At 36.7% G+C, this 26,248-nt stretch overlaps 1 protein-coding gene across 1 annotated transcript in view; it reads left to right on the top strand.

Moving 5' to 3' along the window:
* Positions 1-26,248, top strand: part of LOC145666031 (putative G-protein coupled receptor CG31760) — an 869,795-nt gene that overhangs the window by 306,260 nt on the left and 537,287 nt on the right. Inside the window, exon 3 of the mRNA XM_081733134.1 lies at positions 12,079-12,222. Within this exon, the coding sequence (XP_081589260.1) occupies positions 12,079-12,222 (144 nt within the window). The remainder of the gene's footprint in view (positions 1-12,078; positions 12,223-26,248) is intronic.

Below are 26,248 nucleotides of genomic sequence, written 5' to 3'. Positions count from 1 at the left end.
TGCTTCTTCAATCTAACGCTGTGGTTCTCAACCTAATTGCTATCACAACCCCGTTATAATTTTTGGTTTGTAATAAGCTTGTCTGGGATTTTTCATATGCCTATTGCAGAGATCTCACGATATCCTATTTCTATAATAGTAGAATCCATTTCTTGTATATAATGGAAACAGTAACTTCCCTAAAAGGGAATACATCCTTGCCACAGGTTTTCTGGAACTAAGAGTTAAACAAGTTCTGGCTAAAGGGGAGAGGAGAATATCCTGGTCTGGTATCTGGTGCTTTACAAGTAATAATTACACTTGCTACGTCGTACCTAACGCACCGACGGACAAACCTTCAACAAGACACACAGTGACTCGAATAGCACTGTGATCCAAACTCAGTTGTTTTACACTGCCGCACACTGGACGAAAAGCACAATCTAGCTGTGCAAAGGTCCGAAATGAAGTTGCATGCAATTGCACCCATTGTACCTATAATGAGTCAGAAAGAAACCACTGATGACAGGAACAACAGTAGAAAAATATTACGTTCTGCAGGGAAATGGGTTTCCACTTATAAAGGATGGGTTGTGATAAAGCAGCAGCTAATACTAGTAGTGGTTAGATTTGGAGGGTTAAAGTTAACCCATCGTGCTTAACGTTATCTAGACTGTTAGAATCGAGAACTGCTGCATTTGCTGCTGCAGGGATGTATTGTGATTGAAATACAAATTTACCGATAAAAAACGAGTTTACCATAAGTAGTACGCGTACATCAGAAGTTCCTGTTTTTACAATATATATATATATATATATATATATATATATATATATATATATATATATATATATATATATATGTGTGTGTGTGTGTGTGTGTGTGTGTGTGTGATATTGCATTTTAATGGAAAATAATAAAGATATCCACCCATATCCACCTCGAAATATGATTATTTGCAATACATGAATGTTCTTGTATACAATAATAGTGGCATTAGCTGCAGCAAACTGCAATTTGATTATGTGTTTAATCAATTCAGCTACGATGTCTATATCTCGGAGAGAGCTATTTTATATTTGGCGTGAAGAAAGAATCCTTGCTACCAAAAATGGTGCAGCTACAACTAATGTCTAGAGCAGACTGAGACTGAAGAAGACACCCACAGATGAAAACCTGTACATTCAACAACAAGTAAACAATTTTTATAGCAAAGTGTATTAAAGATGGCAGAAATCGAATCCTGAATTGAAGTAATTTTTTATCAAGGTAAGGTAAGTGGCTGGATAACAATGTCAGCTTTGTGCTTCTACAGCAAGAAGATGATCCAGAGCCAGGGTCATCATCCTGCAGGCACACTCGGAAGGCCAGCGAAGGAATTTGAACAACGATCTGTATCATCGAAGAAGAGAAATTTCCCTCTTTAGTGAAGACACATTCAACAGAAGAATTAGCATTTGCCGTCTAAAGTAATTTACTTTTGGCTGGGAGAAGAGATGCAGCAAACGTGTGGGGTGTTATTTCAGAGTCTTCATCTTGTTGCTGTTGAGGCACAAAGCTGACATTGTTATCCAGACACTTACCTTCTCGTGATAAAAATGACTTCAGAACACTATTCGATTTTTGCCACGTTGATACACTTTACTATTAAAACTTTTTACTTGCTGCTGAATATACTCATTTTCATCTGAGTTTTTCTTCTTCAGTCCCAGCCACCTCCAGACATATGTTCAATTGCAGCATTTTTGGTAGTTAGGGTTCTTTCTTAACGCTCAACATGAAACAGCTCCCTCCACGACATACACATCGTTATCTGAAATAACTAAACACACCATCGGGTTGCAGTTTGCTGCAGCTAATCTCATTATTACAGCATACAAGAACATTTATAAAATGCACATAAACATATTTCGAGGTGAGTATCTTTATTATTTTCCATTAAAATGCAATATCACATACTTTTTTGTAGGAACAGCAACATCCGATGTTGTACGCGTGTTACTTATGGTAAACTCATTAAACACCTGCAACACAGTAAACACAGTAAACACCTGCAGCAGCAAATGCAACAGCCCTCGATTTCTAACAGTCAAACAAACGTTGAGCACGATGGGTTAACTTTGTCTAAATCAGACCACTAGTAGTAGTGCCTGCTGCTGTATCAGAACCAATCTTTTATAGTGCAAACCCATTTTCCTGCAGAACGTAATATTTTTTCTATTGTTGTTCCTGTCATCTGTAGTTTATTTATGACTCATTACGGGTACAATGGATGCAATTTCAAGCAACTTCATTTTGGACTTTTGCACACCTAGATAGTGCAATTCGTCCAGTGTGTGCCGCAGCGAACGTGTTAATATATGGCATAAGTCATTCCTCTTGAAAACAAAAATCACCAAAGGGGATTAGTTTACTTTTGATAGAGAATTCTCTTTTGAGGAAAATTTTCGGGAGAGCTTTACAACTTTGTTCATATCTCCTCAAATAAAAAATGTCTCGCTGTCAGTAGTAACGCCAATATAACATTAGTTACTTTAGTTGAAGAAAATGGAGCTAAAAAATTAGTATGGTGGAGCGTACCGTTTCTTCCTTTTGTTTGGAAGTAAATGTTCTTGAATATATTGTTACCATAACAATAAATAGAAATAAATGCTACAACGCATTGTTCAGTAAATATAATAATAGTATTGTGTTGAGTTTTCATCTCATTCAAGCTTTATTTTTTTTAGTAGTAATTTCATCCTGTTTTAATGTGCAAACCATGATTCATTTATTGCAGGAGATTCGAGTTTCGTTTCGGGGTACACACGACTTGTAATTGATCTTTCATATGCATATAGGGATAAAAGTACATATTTCGATTACGGATATTTTTTATTTACACTTAAGTAAACACATTATTTCATTTTACTTATTCATTTTAAATGTCATAGTTAAGACTTGCGCCTTTTCTCTCATTCAATCAATGTACAAATCGAGCAATATAAAAACACCATGCAAATTAAACATTCATTCCTACATACTAGAAACAATAATAAAAAATAAAAAAAAAGATGCTTTACACAAAAACATAAATCCATATATATTGTTTATGTTACTGGAAAAAACTTATTATTAACGTTTGGTTATATCAATACGATATGCACGTGTACATACATGGTTGCCATAATTCTTCAATGTGTGTGTGATATATAGGTCTCGAATTTGTAAACAAAACAGAAAGAAGACAAATAAATAAATAAATAGAAACTGAAAGCATATTTCTAAATATAATGCAACATAAGAAATTTTGGCATTTGAACATGCTGTATAGTAAGTTGTTTGTATAATATATTAATACAATTAAAATATACACCGTGGCAAGAGTTTACTTTGTTCGGACCAGTGACTGGAACTGATTCATCTAACCTCGTTCCCGGAACCCCTGCGGGATTTCTTTCCTGTTCCTGCTCCTACTCCTATTACTACTTGTACTATGGAGTCACTGGTCGGCACAAAGTAAACTCTTACCCATACCATAATACTCGTGTAATACAATATAATTTTAAAATTTATGAAGTATTGAGGGTCAGCCGGGTCGCATATATTTGAATCACGCTCAACGCTAGCCATAGGAACTAAATACATGGTTCTGATTGGTTTGAGTTATATGTTTGTCACCACGTAGCACACATATAGCACAAATTAAACGCCAGTTGCTGTCGGTCGAAACATGTGAGCGAGCCGGCTAATAATGAAATTCACTTTTGGTGTGAGTTTAAAACCGATCCAAAGAAAGTTTTTTTAAAAAAATATTTTTTATTTTCATGACACTTTTATCATTAAAATGAGATGGCAATAATACTCATATGTAATATATAATGCATAAATTGTCCTTTTTCCACCATTTACCTAGAGATTTCTGATAGCACTTATAAACAATGACGTCATCAACCAACAGGAGAGTAAGAAGTGCGACCCCCGCAAACCGATGATTTGTAAGGGGCAATGGAGAATTAGAGACGGACACATACAATTTAATTGATAAAGAGTCATTTACTTATGTTAGAAACATACCTTCAGCGTCAGCGAGCAAAGATGGTTAGAAACCCCTCAGGGCTCGCTTTATTCCACCTTTGCTTCCATGATAATACTGTACCACATGACGTTATATCACATTCGGGTAGTACAACTTCGGTGTAAATCTAACTTCACTCGCTTCCTTGCGACCAATTAGCTAGGGTAGCGCGTGAAAAAATATATATGCAGCCGTTTCACATTAAATAACCTAGAAGATTGTTAAATTTATCACATACTATAAAATCATTGGAGATTGATACCAAGCAAGAAATTATAGCTCTTCAATTGTTCAATATTAGAAGCATTTCATGTCTGCGCCACACACTACGAAAAAAAAATTAAAATTTCAATCTTAGAAACCGATAAGAAGTTGATGATGCTTTGTTCTTTCACATATACCCTTTTCCAAATTCAAGATGATGTCGATTAAGATAGAATAACCAAGGGTATAATGTTACTATTCTTCCATGAAGCCAGTATAGTGAGAGTGCCCTCTTAGTCATGGCTTAGAAAATCTGATCTGCCTGTGCATATGATAAGCAAATATGGGAGAAATCTGCATACTGTACAAAATTCACGCAAGATATGAAAACAAATTCTTAGATTCAGGACCATCATACATATACAGGATATTTCGCAACCCTACGTGCACTCCTGACACGCCTGACCGTACTAAAAAAAAGTAAAGACAATAATGAAATGTACGGTATCCAAAAAGGTATTTTAAGAAGGAACGAAACAAACAAGATAGTGGAGCCAATTCTGTAACCACAAACGTTCTGAGTTGAAACGTATTATTAATATAGTAGCCACAAAATCGAAATTTCCTTATTGTTGGATTGTTGGGCATTGAATTTAGTTTCATGTTCAGAACCGAGGCTATATGGGACATGGACCTAGAGCTTAACGTAGATTTCAAACCACTAGGGAAGGAAGTCTTCCGTGCTTAAGGCGATACGCTAACCACATATCCATCAGACGACTCTTAATTTATTTGAGCTTAGGAAATTTTAAATGCTTGTAACGAAATAACTTAGAACATAAATGATGTTCTTTTAAACAAAATTCAAAAACGTTGGATAACTAGAAGATAGTCGGTTAGCTCCATTTGAGATGAGCTAAAGCAGAATTGACTTAAGATGAACAATGACTAAAGGTAACGGGTTCAAAAAGGAAAGGTTTAACAAATCTCACTAAATTAGACGAACTACGCACTATCTACGCTGTGCCCGTCAAATTTTAAAGTTAGCAACAGAGGTGATTGGAATTACGCTATACTGCTATATGTATGTAAGCATAGTGTCCTAGAGATATTTTCACGAAATTTAATGACCATTGCTAAAGTAATTCCCTAAAACAAGCCATGCATCGAATTCAGAATATGTTGACCGTAAGTTCTCCTTGCCTTGCTCTTGTTTGTTGTCAACTTTGCTGCTTCTGTAAGAAATTGTATCACCTTTATCTTGTTTTTTAAAACTAGAACAATCGTCCTTTCAAATTCCCTCCTCATATAGAAGGAAATTCCCTTCACATTAGTTCAACTTTTCTTTCCAGTGACACTATGTGTGAAGCAATGTTCCGTCATTCCCTTATAGCCTTCACTCTTCGTCATTCGGAGACATCAGATTTACGGGCACTTGGGTACAATTAGGACCGTCGATGACTTTGTTCAAAGATAAAGTCTTAATATAAAAAATATAGGTTCCGGGAGTCACTTTCCTTTTAACCCTTATAACCATTCTTCATAAATAATCCCCAGATATCAGACTAAAATGAATATAACAATTTCGTCTTTAATTTACACACTCTGTCGAAAAGGTGTAACAGATTATACAGACCATACATCCTGAGTGAAATTTTTCCTCATTCACACCTGCCAAATGCCGGAACGATAGTTAACTGCAGTGATCGCCAAACCTTCGATCGCAAGCTACTAGTAGCTCGCGGGGACACTTTCGGTAGATCGCGTTAACGCTCCGGTTGGTTGACTTTGATTCCTCCACTTGATAGGCAATAAACAAATGTAAGACTTTTTCTAATAATAAAAAAAAGTAGTTATTTTGTTTGGTAGCTCACAGTAGGATTTAAAAACGGTAAAGTATCTTAGAAGCTTCTTAAGTTTGGCGACCACTGTTATAGAGGATCCAGGCCGCTGTCTGACTTTCCCTTCTCTGGCTAGTGTGCTCGCCAAGGGACTTCATTTAAGATAATTTAATTTATTGACATATAACACAACAGACACAGGCCTAATTACAGTGTTACATAGTATATACATTATACAGAATTCATAGATTAATAGAACTAATCTTTCTGTATACTAAGGTTCCATATAGTACTACAATATTCTAATTTCGAACTTACGTGTGCATAATACAGTATAATTAAAGTTTGGTCATTTTCAAAATCTTTACTGACTCTATAACTGTATCCAACATTCTTGTAGGCTTCTTTGCAAATAGTTTCAATATGTTGCATAAAAGATAATTTTGAATCAAAAATAACTCCCAGATCCCTTATAAAATCAGGCTTACTCAGTTTTTCCATTAATATTGAATTATCATATTGAATATGTTTTTCTTTCCTAGTGAATATTAAATAACTGCATTTACGATCATTTAACTTAAATTTATTGTTTTTACACCAAATTTCAAGATTTTGTAAGTCACTCTGAAGTTCTAAACAGTCCTGAATTGTTTTAATTCTGTTGAATATTTTAAGGTCATCAGCAAAGAGTAGATTTCTAGAATATTGAAAACACTCAGGAAGATCATTTATGGTCAAAATGAAAAGTAGAGGTCCCAGATTCGAACCTTGAGAGACTCTAGATGTTGCGTGAAAGATTTGAGATTTGTGATTTCGATACAGTACAGTTAGTTTACGATTTTGAAGGTAGGAAGCAAAGTATTGCAGAGTTGATTTCGAGAAGTTAAAAGATTCCAGTTTGTTTAAGAGAATGTCATGGTCAATGACGTCAAATGCTTTAGAAAAATAAGTATATATGACATCTACTTGTCCTTGCCTGTCAAGTTCCTTCGAAGTGTAGTCTATTATTAGTGCTAGATTTGATACAGTAGATCTGTCCATGCTGACTGACAGACAATGCAGGTTTAACATGATCCATTATTGGTTTATGCAATATATATTCATACACCTTGGCAAACTCGGATAAAATAGAAATTGGTCGGAACTGTTCAATGTTACTAGCTGTGTTCATTTTGGGTATAAGACACACAACTGACTCCTTCCATTTTTTCAGGAAAGGTACATGTTTTTATAGATAAATTAAACACAATAGTCAGAGGTTGTAAAAATATATCTGAACAGTCTTTCACAATGTACGTTGGGATCCTATTTGGGCCACTTGCTGTTTTTGATTTCAACTTCTTTGTTGCTTCTTTTATTTCTTTTTGGGATATGAGAGGCAGTGAAAATATATCAAGAAGAGCATTGGAACGATCATTTAGAGACATGCTCGATACACCATAGTCCGCTTTTGAGGAGCCATAGACTAAACTAAAATGTTGTCCAAATGCTTTAGCTAGGTCCCTATCATCAGTAAGGTCGTGACCCTTGTACAGTATGCGATTAGAAGACAAGTCACGCGATTTATTTTTAATAAAGGACCATAATAATTTCGGATCATTTTTTAGTTTATCTTCTGTGCGGCTTAAAAACTGTTTATAATCAACAGTTATTTCTGCGTTAATTTCCCTACTCACGGAATTTGACAGAATTGGTATTCATGGTACTTAGAGTTGCCTACATTGAGACGACGTTTTTTACGATGAAACGTTTTACGTTTAATTTTATTAGTAATATTCGGGATAAACCATGTAGGGTAGATATTATTAGTTCCTCTTTTACGGGGAATGCAATCATCGAATATTTGATACACTACTTCATAAAATAGATCCACAGCTTGATTGACATACTTAACATTCCACAAAATCCCCCCATCCATAGCTAATAGGTTAAGGTAAATTTTTCAAAATCCGCTTTCCTAAAATTATAACCTACTGTGTTAAGCACTGTTTTAAGTTTGGTTAAATAGAATGCTGTAAACTGAATGAGAAGGGGAGGATGATGTCTATCTTCTATTATCAGTGGATCGCATTCTCTTTGAACTGTTACTTTTGAGAGATTTGTGAGAACAAAATCTAAGGTTTGGCCATTGCTATTAAAAATATTATTAATTGAAATCAAATTAAAAAGAGACATAAAATTATCAGGACTTATACATTAGCTGGTAACATCATCAAATCAAAATTTGAACTAGTTATTTGTCGTAGATTCAGATCCCCTATACAAAAGAATTGTGCAACGCACAGGACAATTTGATTCTAAAAATTCAAAAAAAAAAAAACAAAAAAAAACCTGTTCATATATATGAAGTGTTGAATCAGGCTCTATGTAAACAGAACAAATATGCACGGTAATTGACTTCAAAACCAGTTTGACAATTACACTTTCAAAGTTAGTTTCCAGCTACTTACATTTTAAATATTATATTTTCTAAGCGCAGCAAACAATACGCCCCTGCCCTTTTCCTTTTTTTATATATAGTTCAATATTTCTATCTTGCCTCCAAATCACATACCTATCGTCAAAGAATTCTGAGTCAGAATAATTTATCGTTAAAGAAGTTTCTGCCAAGCTAATAAAGTCATAAGAGATAAAACAGCATTATGAAAACAACTTGTTTCAGTTCGCAGACCATTGACTTTTTGAAAGTACAAAGAAAATGTTAGGTTTTTATGTTTTGATTTTGATGGGTCACTGGTTCTACCAGAAGAACAGTTACTTACTGGAAATGTTGGCTTCTGTTGTCTCTGATGGACATTGTATCGAGACCTATGTGATTCATCTCTGGTCGGAGAACACTTGAGGATGTGGGTTTCCAGGTCATTTGTTTTAGCGCTTGAGCTGCATCCCTCGTGTGAGGCTCCTGCTCTTTCCCTGCTCCGCCTTACACAGTCTTCCTTTTGTGCCCGAGAGGTCATAAACCTTCCATGTTTTCCACCTTTGGCTTTCTCTTGAAAGCTGTCTTCAGTATTGGTAACCACACGCACTTTTTCTCTGACCACACTCTCGCCTTTATCTTCTTTTCTGGTACACACTACAGAAGTATTAGCACTAGCGCTAAATTCACTTCTCTTGTTATTTTCATCACTGCTACGCGGAAAATTTTAAACATTGTGTTACTTGTTGTGTCAGCACGATAGATAACCACTTCAATCTTCAATTTATTAAACACTAACACTGCGTACCGTCCTTCCTTCTTTGCTCTTGTACTTTTTCAGACAATAATCGTTTTTCAGCAAGCACTTTTTCTAAAAACTGTTCATGTATGTACATGCGGGATCCCTGCAACTTGGATTTCCCTCACAACATTTCTGCCTTCTTTTTGTACCGCAGAAATTTCACGACTATATCCGACTGGTTGCGACCCCTACCTAAGAAATGTGCGCGTTCTATGTTCTATGTTAATCCCTAACTATTTTCTATAATATCTTTCATAGCCACCTCACAGTCTTTCCATGATACTCGCGTGACTTCACTTTTGACCTGCACATTTCGGAAGATTGTTTCTCATGCTTTGATTTTCGTTATAGTCGCACTTCATTTCAAATTCATCTATTTTCTGTCGCAAATCCCTGTTCTTATCCTGCAAGTGAGCACTTTTGCTTCTAGATCTTTCACTTCCTTTGAAAGGTCATCAAACTTCGACTGTAATTTGTCTATTTTTGCATCAATTAATCCAATCTTGTTCACGTTCGGTTCCATGCTGTTTAACTTTTGAAGGATGTCTTCTATTTTTTGTTCAAGAGCTTTGCTCACTGACCTTTTCAATGTTACCTATCAACAGCGCTATCAGCACAATTGCTAGGGAGATCGCCTTCCCATTTCTATATTTCTCCGTTGTTACAAGTTCTTCCTTCGAAACTTTCATTTCGAATGCTGCACTGAACCTGCCTATAGCAGCGCGCCATTGCTGAGTTGTAATGCCCATTGGGATGGAAACATGATCACTCAGAGCTAATCCAAGACACGCCTGTTCTCTTCATCCTTCTTATGTGACGGGCTTAAGGCTATAGATGGAAGTAATATCCAAAATCTTCTATAACGTAACGTTTTTAATCAACTCTGTATGTTTACATTAGAATGCATATCTCAAGCATCACAAATTATGATCTACGTTTTGGTGTTGCTGTCGAGTCCCTATTTCATGGCCGACGATATGTGAGATGTGTTCCCACAATATCAGCTAAAACTCGAACCACCGTAATGTGTTCAAATCTCAATACTCTATTATCTAGAATTGAACAAGGGTCCCCGTACATCAAAAGTACATGTATGCCAGCCACTAGATCAGAAGGGAAGGCAATCTATGCTTGTATAAGATAAGATATATACCAAATAAAAGATACCAAATAGTAAAATCAGAATCAAACCCATAACCTATATTGTTTAACATGATGTTAGGTTCGTGTCAGACATCATACCGACTTAATCCTATTATAGTAAAAGTAAGATATCCGAATAGTTATTCCCACTAGAGTTGAGTTAAGTTAAGAGAACAATGGATACGTTAGAATAATCAATTTTGTCCAATCCACAAACAAAGTAAAGATATCCCTAAAACGAACATCGGTTGCTTATCATGACTCGAACTACCGGAAATTTCATTCACTAAGTCATGTTTAAGGTTAATTCACACATGCCGTGGCCCATAGAGTTTCTTTTAAGGCTTTGACACTGAAAATTCATTGGGTTGTTTTTTTAAATTCACACATAACGTGCTGTGCCTGTGACGTTCCTATACCGTGCCCCGACAGGCCGTTTTGAATAGAAACTAGCCGGTCGTAGCTGATCGGCCGCGATCCTTCGTCTCTCTTCGGAGCACACGAAGCGACACGAAGGTGACCAGAACCAAGGGAAACGGTATAAAAAGCAGTAGCAGCACGGCACGGTATGGTATATGTGAATCGTTACGGCCGTGACCAGGGTTGCCAACCGTCCCGATTCTGTCGGAACTGTACCAATTTCTGACTTATTTGTCCCGTGTCAAGACCGGACACTCGTCGTAACGCATATTGTCCTGATATATCGATTTTCAAAGTTAATTAATATCTTACTAGGTCTTTCTACAAAGGAATAACTAATTCTTTTACACGCACAATTTTATGTATAGAATCAATTTTAAAAAATTTGTGTTTTTATTTCACTCCTGAAAAAAAAAATAGCAGATCGCCTTTAATTTATAGTTATTCCCTAATTAATTGTTTTGAGTTGATAATCCAGCCGATTGTGACGATAGTATATTCCATGCGGCGCCAAAAATATTGTTTCGCAATCTCTACATGCAAGTGACTGCTATCGCAGTGGCAGTAATACTAACCGGGTGGTAACTATAACCCATTTGTTCGTAAGATAAACCAAACATGTACTGTATTTAGTTTTCTCTCTAAAGTTTGTTTATATTAAATAAATGCCAATTGTTTTGGTTTGAATTTCCTGTATGATGATAGTCAAAGAATAAGACTTGATTTTAGTAACTGCACATGCCAATAATTCCTTAACAGTATTATGGACTCATTTGTGATTTAAAAAATCTGTATAGTTTCCTTTCTAAACTTTGTTTCTATTAAATAAATTGGAATAGTTTTGCTTTGAATTCGTCGCATATATTGCTAATACCTAGTGATGAGCAGTGGATGGGAAAATATGAAAATGTCGCTTCCATTCAAATTCGTGTTGTTCAGCTGATTATTTACATCATTGTCAATGACTTGCTGCTGTACGCGGAGTCGTCTCCGCGGGTGTACTCCAACAGCGATTGTCCTGTCCGTATTTTTTCTTAATAAAAGTTGGCAACCCTGACCGTGACACAGACGGAGTATGGCAGGGGAAATAGCACGGGTATGGCACACTACATATGAATTAACCTTTATACATATTTCATCATATTCATAATATATTAAGATTTAAATTAGTCGTTGTGAAATGTAATTTCATTTTCTTGTCTTATTTATTTGCAGTGTGTTCCAATCCCAGGACTGGGTTTTCGGCGAGGCAGTTACAAGTGCGTGTGTCGACGAGGTTATTACTTTCCCGATACCAAAGCTCAACATCGTTATTACAATGGCACCGTCATCGAAGAAGAATACGAAAAGTTCATGATGGTAAGTTCTTAGTCCACAATTGTTTACTTTAAAAAAAAAAAGAAACTTAATATTGCTTATTATTGCTATTATTGGTATTAGTGTTATGTGCATTGAATACTATATAACCGGTGATTCTTATGTGTATCTTTACTTACTGATTCGATTCCAATTAAGACAATGAATTGCCAGAGTTGATCCAGTATCTTGAAATAATTTGACAATTCATTCAGTTCTGAAATAGCGTCAATCAATCTGGACGCAATCAATCAATCAATCAATCTGGACTCAACGTCAATCTGCACGTCATTTTCCGCCAGTATTTATAGCCGTAACGAGTGTCGAGTCTAATGTTTGAATGTTATCCCGTAAAGGCCATTCGAGAGTGCTCAGATTATGTGTGAGTAAGCTTGAACTTAACAGTATTTGCCGGATCGAGTAGTCTCCCCTAGACGTCAGTTGTAAGTAGAATCGTCTGTTCACTAGCTCTACGGTTCCCAGTTGTTTCGGTTTGGTCAGGCTAAGCCATGAATACTACATATTATTGCAGAGTTTTTTTTTTTTTTTTTCATCGAAACGGTTAAAATCCAGGTATTCAATGTTCCGTCTCTTTAGCAATAAAGGTACATTATGTTTGTTACAAAAATAAATAAATATATGAAGTAACAGTTTCCAACTTCAATTTCAAGTCTCAAAAAATGCCGATTTAAAAGTTAAGCTGACTTACCGACGACTGATTTTCCCACCAGAGTGGTTTAAGAAATACATTTTTTCTTTTTTCCGTGTATATTGATGGAATTGTTTTTCTTTCTTGCACTGAAAGTCCTTTAATAATAAGACGTTTTTCTTTTTTTTTAAAAAAAAAAAAAAAAAGAAAATATTTTGTTTGATACTTTTAGAAGGATCAAAAGTTTCTTAATCTTATCTATCTCAGTAAGTACGACCCTGAATTTTTTTTAAGTGGAACATGCTATATAACTAACACTTTGGAGTGTGTTAGTTTGTGATGTGTCTCATGCAGTTATGCTGTAAAACTTGCAATCATAGACTTGAAAGATAGAAAAATATTAATAGCAATAAAACTAATAGTCTACTCATTACAAATCTAAGTTCAAGTTGTGATACACAGTAAAGTTACGATTATCTGCAGAAATTGGTGACAATAACCCCGCCGATAGCGAAAATCGCGAATAACCCTCAAAAATACTATGGTTTTTAAATGGTTCTCTAAATTACGCTCTAGCTTTTAACGCTAACTACATGCGATGCTGGATGACGGTGGTTAAGTTGTAGAACGGTTACCTCAGGTGTGTAGGATCCCTGGTTCAGTTCACGGCCAGATAAGTTTGTGGTAGGTAACATAGTCACCGAGAGTTTTCTGGGAGTACTCCCGTTTCCTCCCACTTTCACATTCCACCAATTCTTTCAATATGATTCATTTGTTTTAATCATCGACTATGCCCTTAAAATAAACGGCATAGTCGTGGAACGTAAAACTGAAAGATTTCATTTCATTTTTTACATCTCTTGACGTAAAAAGTGATGTCTGGGGGCAGTCGTGGAGACATACGATGCCAGCAGGACACCCCCTCCCTTGCCACCAATAATTCAAAAGTGCATACGTACCAGTATCATATGTGCTTTTCCCCCTTTTTTTTTGGCTTAAGTTTAGAGTTGCCCCTCCAGTCTGAAGTTGCCCTTGGACTTTGCAACATACAAAACACAGTGCTTAAAGTATTAAACATTGTTGTATTTCACTTAATTTCAGTACTCCGTGTGTTTCACAAAAATTTAAAAGGTTTTCTTCGTTATTTTTGCGCATCCGTTACACCTGTTCGCCATATTCGCCATATTTTACAACTACCATGCTGCTGAAACCTTCCGTGAATGCTTCCGCATCCGGCAAATAGTACTAACTTCCACATATCTTTTCTCGCATTAAACATAACTCTCCTGCCGATCTTACATTCCTAAACATCAAATAAAAACTTCAAATTATCATTTCTTACCTCATTTCTCCTGTAAATTTTCCTGATTTTTATAAAAAGCGGAGGGGTAACTCTAAACTTAACCCTTTTTTCTTAACAAAACACACATGGCCATAATAAATCGCAGTTAAGTTAGAATTCTATCTACCTCAAATTACGGTTACATAATAACATACAAAAGCAGCTAGACTAACAATTACGTACAAAATGCAAAATGTATACTAAGTTTGTCTTTCTGTCTGACGAATGTGTCTGGAAAACTTCTTGCAAACTACATACAGACCTAAATGAAACAACACGAACTAAATGTTTGTTGGAAGTGGAAAAGAAAATTATTACAATTACAGAAAACAGGACCCCATAATTATTATTTTTTTTTTCACCGCAACTGAGCATAAGAAATCAGTTGCTAATATTCACCAGTAAGCGAAACGACGAATAGCATTAGTCGACTTTACACTACTGTTGTACGTACGTACAAAGCAAGAGTCGCAGCAACGCTCCATAAAGAAATCGTTGGCAAAGCACGAGAGAACTCCGTTTCAATTTTGTTGCAGAGAAACCGTGTTTCCTAACCGCGGACCATTTATTCACAATATGTGCCAAAGATTTATGGTGGTACGAGTAACCCGTGAAGAAATAACATTTCAGAAATGGAACTACACAATTACAGTGAAAATGAACACTAATTCTGCTGCAAGGATGATAGATTGGCATTTGGCATTTGCGGCTGCTAGTTTACTTTTAGTGCGTCCGTTTCTTCCAACTGGACTCCTCTCTCTCTCTCTCTCTCTCTCTCTCTTTTGAGTGACAATAGGAGGGAAGTAAAGTATGAAAGTATAGTGATCGTGAGAAAAATAAAATCGAATTGAAGAGATGAAAGGATATATACCCTATTTTTCAAGGTCCGTAGATACCAATAAAATGATTTTTCGATGTAAATCCCTGTGTTCACCCGTTCGTCTTGATGTACACTCGCCTCAAGGAGGCTAGATCCCACAGTTTTAAACAGTTTTTTTTAAATGAAATTTTCCAGACGGAATTTCAAATATTCTTCCTCCCCTAAAAAAAACTGATTTTACTGAATGGTGAAAATTAAAAGGAATATATTCAAGAAGAAAAAGCCAGTCTTAATTAGCAGGTTTAATGTTGAACTAATGAAGAATTTCGTCAAATACTATGTATGGACCATTGAACTACATGGTTCACAGACTTGGACATTGAGGAAGTTAGAGAAGAGATATTTAGAGAGCTTCGAAATGTGGTGTTGGAGGAAAATGGACAGAAATAATAAGAAACGAAGATGCTTTAAAAGAGATAGGAGAGAAGAGGACGCTTCTAGCCAGCATCTATCGTAGAAAGGGTAATTGAACTGGGCACATCTTGCGAAGAAAATGTCTTCTTCATACCGCCATAGAAGCGAGAAATAGAGAAAAGAAGAACACAACTGATCGATGATTTGAAGAATAGAAGAAAATATTGTGAGTTAAAAGAGGAAGCTGAAGATCGAAAAACGTAAAGTAAAAAATTCCACACCTAAACTTAAAATAAGGAAAAAACATTGGTTCCAGGACCTGCCAATTGGGAGAAATAATAATAATAATAATAATAATAATAATAATAATAATAATAATAATAATAATAATAATAATAATAATAATAATATAAGAAGAAGAAGAAGAAGAAGAATTTCGTGAAACGTAACTGTGACGATTTTGTTTATTTTTCGCATATCAATATATGATTAAGAATAGAGAAATATATAAGTCGATTCTCTTGGAACAATCCGGAAGAAGTTTATCTTCGGGTGAATGACAATTCCTTTTCCAACTGTCAATCTTCCTCTCAAAGCTATCAAAATACTCAGTAAAGAATATTTTATTTATGCAGTAATCCATAAATAACTCATTAGGATAAATCAACGATGTACTAGTAAATACGTGCCCATTATTTTAGTTTTCTATATTTTTAAGTTTAGCTTCTATCTCTTATTACTGACACTATGCGACATACAGATCTATACCGAACGAAGTAGCTCAACTGGTACAGCATTGGCTTCACATTCATGAGGTCGTGCGTTAGATTCCCGCTTCCGACGATCCCGACTGGGGTTTTCCAGGGCATTCTTCAGTCTTACCAGGCAAATGAGGGTGTACCTACTAAACAGGCCCTGGCCGATACATTCGCAAATCCTATGCACTATTATTATTGTTAGATATCAAATGGTGAGTCTTGATAAAAGTGGATTTAATTATGAATTACTAACACCACGAACTCTAACTCAACGTGGAATAAAAAATGTCGAAACTCAAGTAAGATGCGAATCAAAAGTGACACATTCTTACACAGTCCAGGAAGCGATTTCGGTATCAGGAAAGCTCTTGGGCCCGACTGTCATTGTGCTCCGCGAGCCATCCGGGAAATTTGGATCAAGGCTCCAATGTAAAATCCCTCAGATCCCTGGAGTCATAATCAGGGCCAACAAGTGACGAATGATGACAAAGGCAATATTCAAGGAATACCTGCCACATCTTGTTCGAGACGTTGGAACTCCGTGTCTTTTGTTGAAGGACGACGCAGCCATCATGAGAGATCCGAACTTCTATCAAGAGTGTCCTGACTTACATCCAGGAACAATCACTCCAGGCTGTACTTCCTATGGACAGCCATTCGATGTGGGATATATTTTTTACAGAAAAATGATGGTGAAGCGTGTCCACAAGCATGTTCGGAATGAAGAACTTGGAGACAAACTAGACATGACAAATTGGTATTCCAGTGCTCACTTGATTGGGCTAACACGAAATCAGTTGGAATCACCCAGATTCCAAGATATGATCAAGTCCGCTTTCGGCAAATGTGGATACATTGACCTTCCTGATGATTTTAGTTACCAGTCAGTGGGAGACTTGTCTTTCAGTTTCCACACAAAGCATCCAGCTTTCTCGACATGTTCGACTCTCGACGACGAACACTGCATGGAGAAGAGTTTTATTCAGTGCAGTTGGTGTCTCCAACCACTGTGCTTTTATCACTTCTTCATGAACAATAGCATGACCGCACCCCTCCACGAGACACTCAAGCCTCACTATCACGCTGTAGAGTGATCGTCATGCATATGGCCCTCATACCTGCATAACAAATATAAAGTCCTGGCAGCTACCACGTTGCTACGACCGTGACGTGTGGCTTACGTGGCTCTCACACATAGACCAGAACAAAAGCCAAAGCTTCAGCAAATAACATTCGACGGAGTCGTGTCTTCTAGACAGCTTCTACCAGACGGGCCGTCGGAAAATTGAAGAACGATAGCTTATAAAAGATATACTTCTTGAACGCATCCAAATGAAAACTTCGAAGTAGACTCCGCGTGGGACTCTACGAGGGCCCTGGGGTAAACATTTTCATTTAGATAAATTGCACGTTTTAAATACTGTAACACATGTTTTAGAATTTTGACACCTGTATCACAGTTTTAGAATTCTAGTGGTGGGCATGCACTCTTAGCTGCAGACTGTTTTCAAATTTTGAATCTTCCGCCATTTCGCACAGAGTTTGATTAGAGTTGTGAGACTTCTGTTATCGTTTTTCTTTTAACACTAGCTTTCAAACGATATGCTACTTGTCCCTCTTTTCAATTGTCAATTTTGAGTTGGACTCCACCTGGGACCCTGCGGAGACCCTGGGGCAAATATTTTCACTTCGTTAAATTATGCTTTTACAATGATGAAACAGATGTTTTGGCGTTTTATTATAGGTTTCAACTTTTAGAGGTAGCAACGTACTTTATGTACACCTGCTATAGAAAATAGATCAAAATGTTCTATATATTCTAGCCCCTGCAAAGGCGGGGACACTTCCGGGCACGAAACACCTGTTTTGGAACTTGCTCGAGAAGTCCTATCAGGAAATAAATAGAATGTTTCCCAATTCAAGGTGCAGTTTCGATAACATCCCTGGTGAGATAAGAATATTATATTTTCTTTCTCAGGAAAAACTTATACTTGTAATATTCCAAGCCTGCTTACTGTTTTCTGTCTCTTTCCTTTTCCACAACTTTAAACGACTTACAAGGGAATTAATCTGAAACAGTCTGCTACATGTAACTATATGACTTAAAGTCTATCTTCTGTGGGCAAAAAAATACTATGGCTGTTCTGAATGATGTTAAATATTAACAACTGAAACAATAACATGTTGGGACACAATTACATTCGAAGATTGATGATTTCGTCCATGTCATGGTCGTCATGGGTTGTGACCGTGGTTAGTTGTGACTCCTTATATTAAAAAAAATACCGGAATGGTAATTATTTCTCTCTCTCTCTCTCACGATCTTACTCTATCCCTTCATCCCAGCTAGTCACAATAACCCGTCTCTGAACATGCTCAGTCTAGCCTCTACCGCAGCTGGGAAACGACAGATTCCTAGACATGAGCGCCGTAAGCTAGTGTTGATCAATGTGTAACACAGAAGAAAAAATATTAATTATCCATTTTGATTTTAATTAAAACTAAGCAAAAGGATACTACATATAAATAAAATATTACATATACATAAAATACAACCCTTAAACTTTTATGTGTATGCACGGATCGAAGTTACTACTCGGGTATACTATATTAGTTTGAAGCTGTTTTGAATTATTGAAGGTGGTCCTATGTACGATTACTACGTATTTTTATAGTTACCACAAATCTACCCACGAAATCTGAAATTGTCCTCAGCAGTATGGATGAAGGCGACGGCGCAATCTACCAGTGCATTCGCTCGATGAGAGCCCTGGGGAAGGTTAACTCTTCCGACTGTAGTCAAGAATGATGTTGACACATTGTTCATTTGAGAATGCACACAACTTGACACAATCCACGAAATATAACATAAAAGATTATACTTCAAAACTTTGTTCACTTCGCACAAAATATAAAAATCAAGCTTGTATTGGCGCGAACTTTGCAGGCCCGGCTCTCACTCACCCCAGCGCGCGGATCAACTAAGAACGACACACCCAACTTAATGTTCAGGGGCGGCCTACAGAGCAACGATCAACACGGATCGTGCGTCGACGCGAGCAGAAACACCACTGGAGATTCGCTTAGGTAACTGTGGCTTGTATATGGTCAGCCGGGAAAATCCCGATTTTCACTCGTAACATTGGGACCAGAATCTTGGCTAAAAATATCGATAAGTCTTCCCGTGGAACGAACACTCAGCGATTTTCTTTCCTTCTTTACCATCTTAGGGAGTTCTGGGAGATTTGGTTGAAGCCAAGAGCACCAACACATAGACAAACTTGCGAGGGAAGGGTTCGAGACGTTTCTCTCATATACGAGGCCTGGGCAAGACATATTTAATGGAATTAGTGTCCACCCAGAAGAAAAACCTTCGGACAGTTTCAAATTTTACTTCATCATTAAAGAAGATACAGGCTCTATTCATTTTCCAAAATTCGACTCGTTGCTGCTGGTACACGATAATTAAACTTTCGCCGAGGTCCTGCCGAGGTTGTTTTTCAAAAAATTGCCGGCAGTGCATTTTTGCAGTCGTCGTCCGACTGTCTGCCGACTGTTTCGAGAAAGCTTTATGTGAGGGAAATATAAGCCCTAATTCATATTTTAAAGCAACAAATTAGCCTCTAATTCTCTTTGTTTTCTTTTGGTGAACGGCTCTGCTTTAGCTCGTCGGGGTCGAAAATCACACGGAAAGATGCCGGTATCCGTCGCCTGCAATCATACCGCGACGTCTGGTCGGAAAGGACAAATTACACTAGTTAACAAATTTAAACTTTTTGTTTGTTACATGAGAAAAATCACCTGATCTTAAAGGAACTTTTTGCGCTAAATTCAAATATGCACTCGGTTTCTCTCCATCACGTACAGTTTTCCCTAACAGAGGGATTTTCGGGAAATTCCCTCAAAAATTTCCCTTTTTCAGATATTTTATTCCACTAGCTCCTGTCCCCTTACATATAGTAACATAGAAATTATACCTAAGTATAGCTTGATTTATATTTAATAAACCCTAAAAGTTTCGTAAAAATCGCTTTGTTCTTTTTAGAGAAATAAATATATTTGTATGTATACTGTGTGCACTGTTTATTGCACCTGATAGTAATGCTTTCAGATCTCCTGAGTTGCGGTAAAAACGATTTGCTTTATTAGTACAAACACAGACATAAAAATGAATATTTACAATAGTCAACAACACACTTGTATTGCTCTCTGTAAATTAGAAACGTGTATAAAAATAGAATGTGCTTCCAACGTATATTTTTTAAAACGTACAGTATATGTATATCTTAATACATATATATACAATTCTCCAAGTTTTTTCGTTTTGTTCATGAAATGGTTATCAATATTTGTTATCAAATGTAGCAGAATGCAAAAGAAAGAAAGAATGGAATACAGACTCATTGTTGACAACAATGAACTAATGCAGTCTGAATTTTCCACTACGGTATCGTTTCCCCCCTCCCCCCGCGCATTTCTTTCTTTCTTGTGTTCTTGACACCTGGTGAGGTAGTTTTGTACATTTTTATATTGACGTGTGGTTTAACACTACTCCACTTTCAAAGTTGTCTTTGCTGCTAAGAGTGCTTTCATGTTTGATCTTAACGGCATTATACCCAACTAAGACCAGAAGTTTAGTTTGTGATCAGTACAATGGCGTCAAGAGGACGGCGTTCGTGTGTTAACTCACCAAATAGTTTTTGTTATGTGTGTGGCCAGTTTGTAGTTAAAGGACAGTGTAGATCCATTACGCCATCGGTGAAACTAGCATATTATATATATTTCGGATGTCGTGTGGGAGATCAGGACAAAACTTGGGCACCCAACATAATTTGTGTGTCGTGCTACGTCACTTTACTTGCATGGGCCAAAGGGAAACGGAGGTTCATGAAATTTGCTGTACCAATGGTGTGGAGAGAACCCACCAACCATCTGGATGATTGTTATTTTTGTCTCACAGTAGTTAAGGGACATTCTAAAAAAAGCAAATACACAATAAGATATCCCAACGTTAAATCCGCAATTAGACCTATCCCGCACGGGGATGAACTTCCACTTCCCGAGCCCCCTACCAACTGGGAAGAGATATGGCCAAAAGACTCTGATGATGATCATGACCTTGATGAACCATCGACATCAACATGTACATCCAAGGATCCAACGTTCATCCCTGACTGTGTTCGCGAGCCACATTTCATCCGGCAATGTGAACTTAATGACCTAGTCCGTGATTTGCACCTGACAAAACAAGAGGCGGAACTTCTGGGATCAAGGCTCCAGCAGTGGAACTTATTGGATGCAGAAACGAACATATCAGTGTACAGGAAAAGGCATGTTCAATTTTCAAGCTATTTATCAATGCAAGATAATGTGTGCGTATGTACGGATATAAATGGGTTGATGGCGGAGCTAGGAATTCCTTACGTTCCAGAAAAATGGAGGTTATTTATCGACGCGTCAAAGGTCAGCCTTAAAGCTGTCCTTTTACATAATGGAAATAAAAAACCTTCTATACCACTTGCGCACTCAGTGAAGATTAAGGAATCCTATGACACCATGTCAACTTTGCTAAATCTTATAAATTACAAGGACCATTGTTGGCAAATATGTTATGATCTCAAGGTAGTTGGTATTTTGTTAGGACTGCAGTGCGGTTACACGAAGTACCAATATTTTTTATGTTTATGGGATAGCTGAGCTGATGACAAACATTATGAAGTGAAGGAATGGGAACCTAGAGTGAATTACGTACCTGGAGAATGCAACGTCAAATACGCTCCTTTGGTAGATCCTAATAAGATATTACTACCGCCACTTCATATCAAGTTAGGACTTATGAAAAACTTTGTCAAAGCCATGGACACATCTGGTGAAGGTTTCAAGTATTTGCGAGATAAGTTCCCTAACCTGAGTGATGCTAAGATTTCAGCGGGAGTGTTTATTGGTCCCCAAATTAGAAAATTAATGCTTGATGATAGCTTTGACAGCAAGTTAAACAGTGCTGAGCTAGCTGCCTGGACAGCATTTAAGTGTGTTGTGCGCAACTTTCTGGGCAATAACAAAGCTGAGAGTTACACAGAAATCGTACAGGACATGATACAGAAATACAAAGAGTTGGGTTGTAGGATGTGTTTAAAAATCCACTTTTTGCACTCCCACCTCAGCTTCTTTCCTGCTAACCTAGGTGTTCTCAGCGATGAACAGGGGGAAAGATTCCACCAAGATATAATGGCAATGGAGAAAAGGTACCAGGGACGATGGGATCCTTCAATGATGGGGGACTATTGTTGGGGTCTTGTCAGAGAATGCAACATTTCTTACAAAAGAAGGAAGTAGTGTACATTTTTGTAACCCAATGGAAGTTTCATATATTGTGATAGTTTTGATTGTCTTTTCATGACCTTTTGGTACATTTGTATTATTGTTTATTGTAAATTGTCACACTTGTAAATTATATTGTATTATATTTTATATATGTGTTTGTGGTAATAAAGCAAAACGTTTTACCTCAACTTAAGAGATCTGAAAGTATTACTATAAGGTGCAATAAACAGTACACACAGTATACATACAAACATATTTATTTCTCTAGAAAGAATAAAGCGATTATTACGAAACTTGGAGGGTTTGTTAAATATGAATCAAAGTATACTTAGGTATAATTTCTATGTTAGTATATGCAAGGGGACAAGATCTTGGGGTGTAAAATAAACGAAAAGGAAATTTTTGAGGGATTTTCCCCAAAATCCCTCTGTTACGGAAAAATCGTACGTGATGGAGAAAAACCGAGTGCATATTCGAATTCAGCGCAAAAAGTTCCTTTAAGAACAGGTATTTCCTTTTATGTCACAAAACCTTTGTTAACTAGTGTTATCTAACTCTAGGAAGCAGGATCCTGATGGGGTTCAGTTTGCATTAGTACTCTGAAATGGAGATAATGAACAATGCTATCTACTGGGTATAAGTATATATTTTGGATCAGTACGTCCAATGAACACTACCGAATTTGCAATCGAACCACGCGGAAACAAAGCATGTATGTTAAACTTTTGACATTATCCTGATATGCCTCGGAGATATACAATTCTACTGGAAACTGAGTATGTTGTCCATTATGAAAATAACATAATGAATGTTTAAAGTATCCTCTATATATTCGAATAGTTCTGACAAAAAAAATGTAAAAACAAACGTTATTACTACGAGATTGTTGGATTTCTGAAAACGGAACTTTATCATGTTAGGCTATTTTCTTACTACGTTTGAATTCCACAATTTTATCTGTTTTCCTTTTTCTTTTATCTTCTCTTCCCCTCTTCTCTCTCTCTCTCTCTCTTTCTCTCTCTCTCTTTGTCTCTCTCTTTCTGACCCATTTTAATCTCTGTAATAGACATTCATTGATTTCAATTTTTCAATGTGTGTGTTTCAGTTTCTCCCTACATAAACTTATGAATCTTGTTTCGTCTCGGCTTCGTTATTTCATTTTATCAAAATTAATACATGTATAGGTTGAAATTAGATTTGCGCTCATGTTGTTAGCTAATTTTAGTATGGGATAGAAAAAAAAGGAGGAGAGAGAGAGGATCTCTTTACCCGACACGATTATGGGATAAGAAAGTGTATATTGGGTGGCCTAACTGCACGGCGTTAGCTGTCGCAATTTTTTAATGCGGAGTGTACAGTCCGCGGCATAAAATTTGTTACAAAAATCCTAAGTCCAAATTAATAACAAACTCTTGCCAAGTTTTCTTATGCATTCCCGCAATACATGTATCAATCGATTAGTTGCTTCTAGTATTTATTCCAACTCCTCCCCGTCCTCCACCTCTCCTTGTCTAAAGCAGTGTGCGTGACGTAGTACACTCTTTCCATTCAGCTGAAAAAGAAACAGGAATCAAGTTTACAACGTTATAGCTTTAAAACAGTCTTTTCCATTCGTTTGTTCTGAAATATTTTTAAGAGCCTAAATTAAAGGAAAGTCACACAATCTTCCCAGAGCTTCATAAATATCTTTAGTTTCATTCTTTTCTTTCTTTAAAGAGTGCAAGCTAGTAAGATGCTCCCTAAGAAATCTATGGAAATTACCAAGAGCTCTAAAACATCTACGGACAGAAACGAGTTTTATTCAATGATTCATTTAATTTCTTTTCAGTAAGTGCAAGCAAATGTTTCAGGGGCTTCATTTGGGCAGGACAGGAGGGTGTAATTCCCCCTCTCTTTAGCTTCATAAATACGTATTTTTTGATCAAATGTATAGTAATACACTAATAAAAAGTGAAAATCTTATGTCGCCGGAGAACCTCTTCCTCCCTCCCTCCGAATAAAGTCTAAAAGACACTGGTTTTAACAACAAACCGATAGAGTTACAATAGCATATTGCTAAAGAGCTTACATTTGGTTTCAAGAGTCGAAGGTTTGATCTCAAGCCATATGACTTCCTGGGTGACATTCAGAGAGAGAGAGAGAGAGAGAGAGAGAGAGGGAGAGAGAGAGAGAGAGTGGGATTCAAGTATGGAGACAGAGAGGAATGATTTGTATACACAGATTTAGAATTGGGGAAAAAATGGTCGGACAGCATTCGTATTATGGCGAAAATTCTGATTTTGTGAAAGATAAGAAGGGAAGTTTTCGAACTGCGAGGATAACATTAGGCAGTTGTCGAATTAATGTGGAGAACTCTTTTTAGAGCATCAGATGATTACGAAAGGAGAGAAAGATCTTCAGAACTGAAGAATTAAGATTTTAAAAAATCTGATTTCGGCGACGGGTTTGGAACCACGAACCTTGTGGTTATCGAACCATGACGTTATCCATTCTGCTACGGAGAATTCTATTACCGGTTCACATACGTTTCCCTTAGCTGCGTTGAAAGCTACCTTAAGGGGATATTCCAAAAGTTGACTCGGTGGATGCGCCGTTCAGATAGGACGTAAACCTCTTGTAACTTAGTTAGAATGTGCAAAATGAACTTCCTCTTCTTCAGGACACTTTTTAAAGCTTTACAATTTGTTACTATTGTTTTAATTAAGTTACATTTGATAGAACCATCTGATAAAGTAGTGCCAAGCCCTGTGCGTCATTGTCTGTTAGGTGAATGGTTAATGTAAGTTACTCCTACGTGGATGGTCCGAGCTTCCAATCAAGACCATTCTTATTGATTATTTTATTTGAGCTACGCTCATACTGTATATTCCACAAGTTCAATTTTGAAGTAATGTAGTCACAGCTAGTTTAATTCGAAATAATTTTCCAATATTATATTTGTTACTAAATTTACATGGCCCTGCATAAATGCAAAATTGTTTTAAAAGTATATTCTACTTCCAAGTTTTATTGTTTTTTTAATTGTCCTTCAAATTTATTTTATAATTATTTTCTATTTCTTAATTATAACATATTTTCTATTTCTATTGTATTCTTTGTTACACGTTTATTATTTATATTCTATGTCTTACCTTTGAAGAGAAGCTTTTGACAATTCAGAGTAGCAGGGACATACACAGGATGCAGGCCTTTGCAATCAAGAGCTTTTGCCCCCACGAAATCACTACTTTTTTTTTGTAAATTATATCTAATTTTAGAGATGATGATAGCAGGGGCGGATTCAGGGGAGTGCGTTCGGGCGATCACATCCCCCAGAATAGGGAACTTTTTATACTTTGTATTTTAAAAATAAAACATATCCTAAGTATTTTTCATCTTTGTATTATAAACTTAAATTAAAACCTAAAGTAGACAGGCCTTACTTTCTTAAGAAAGTTAATTCTGCAGAAGAGCTACTTCTCCTTTTCTAAATTTGTTTATTTCTTTTCTTTTCTTTCTTTCTTTTTGTTTTGCAATCCGCTCTTACCTTGATTTGACTTCGAACGACCGCCCCTCCCAAACAATCATCCTGGATCCGCCCCTGGATTAAATACATTTTAGTAAAATATGCCCTCAATCGCTGAAATAAATTCCTGTCAAGCTTTCGATCGCTGAAATAAATTTCTGTCTACGGCCCTGCAAAACAGTGACGATTTTATGGAGTGATCAGTTAGTAATGCCTC

The sequence above is a fragment of the Thermobia domestica genome, chromosome 1 (assembly GCF_964235325.1).
Source record: "Thermobia domestica chromosome 1, izTheDome1.hap1.1, whole genome shotgun sequence".
Lineage (NCBI taxonomy): Eukaryota > Metazoa > Arthropoda > Insecta > Zygentoma > Lepismatidae > Thermobia > Thermobia domestica.
The sequence above is the reverse complement of the archived record's forward strand: the minus strand, read 5'-3'. Positions and strand labels throughout refer to the sequence as shown.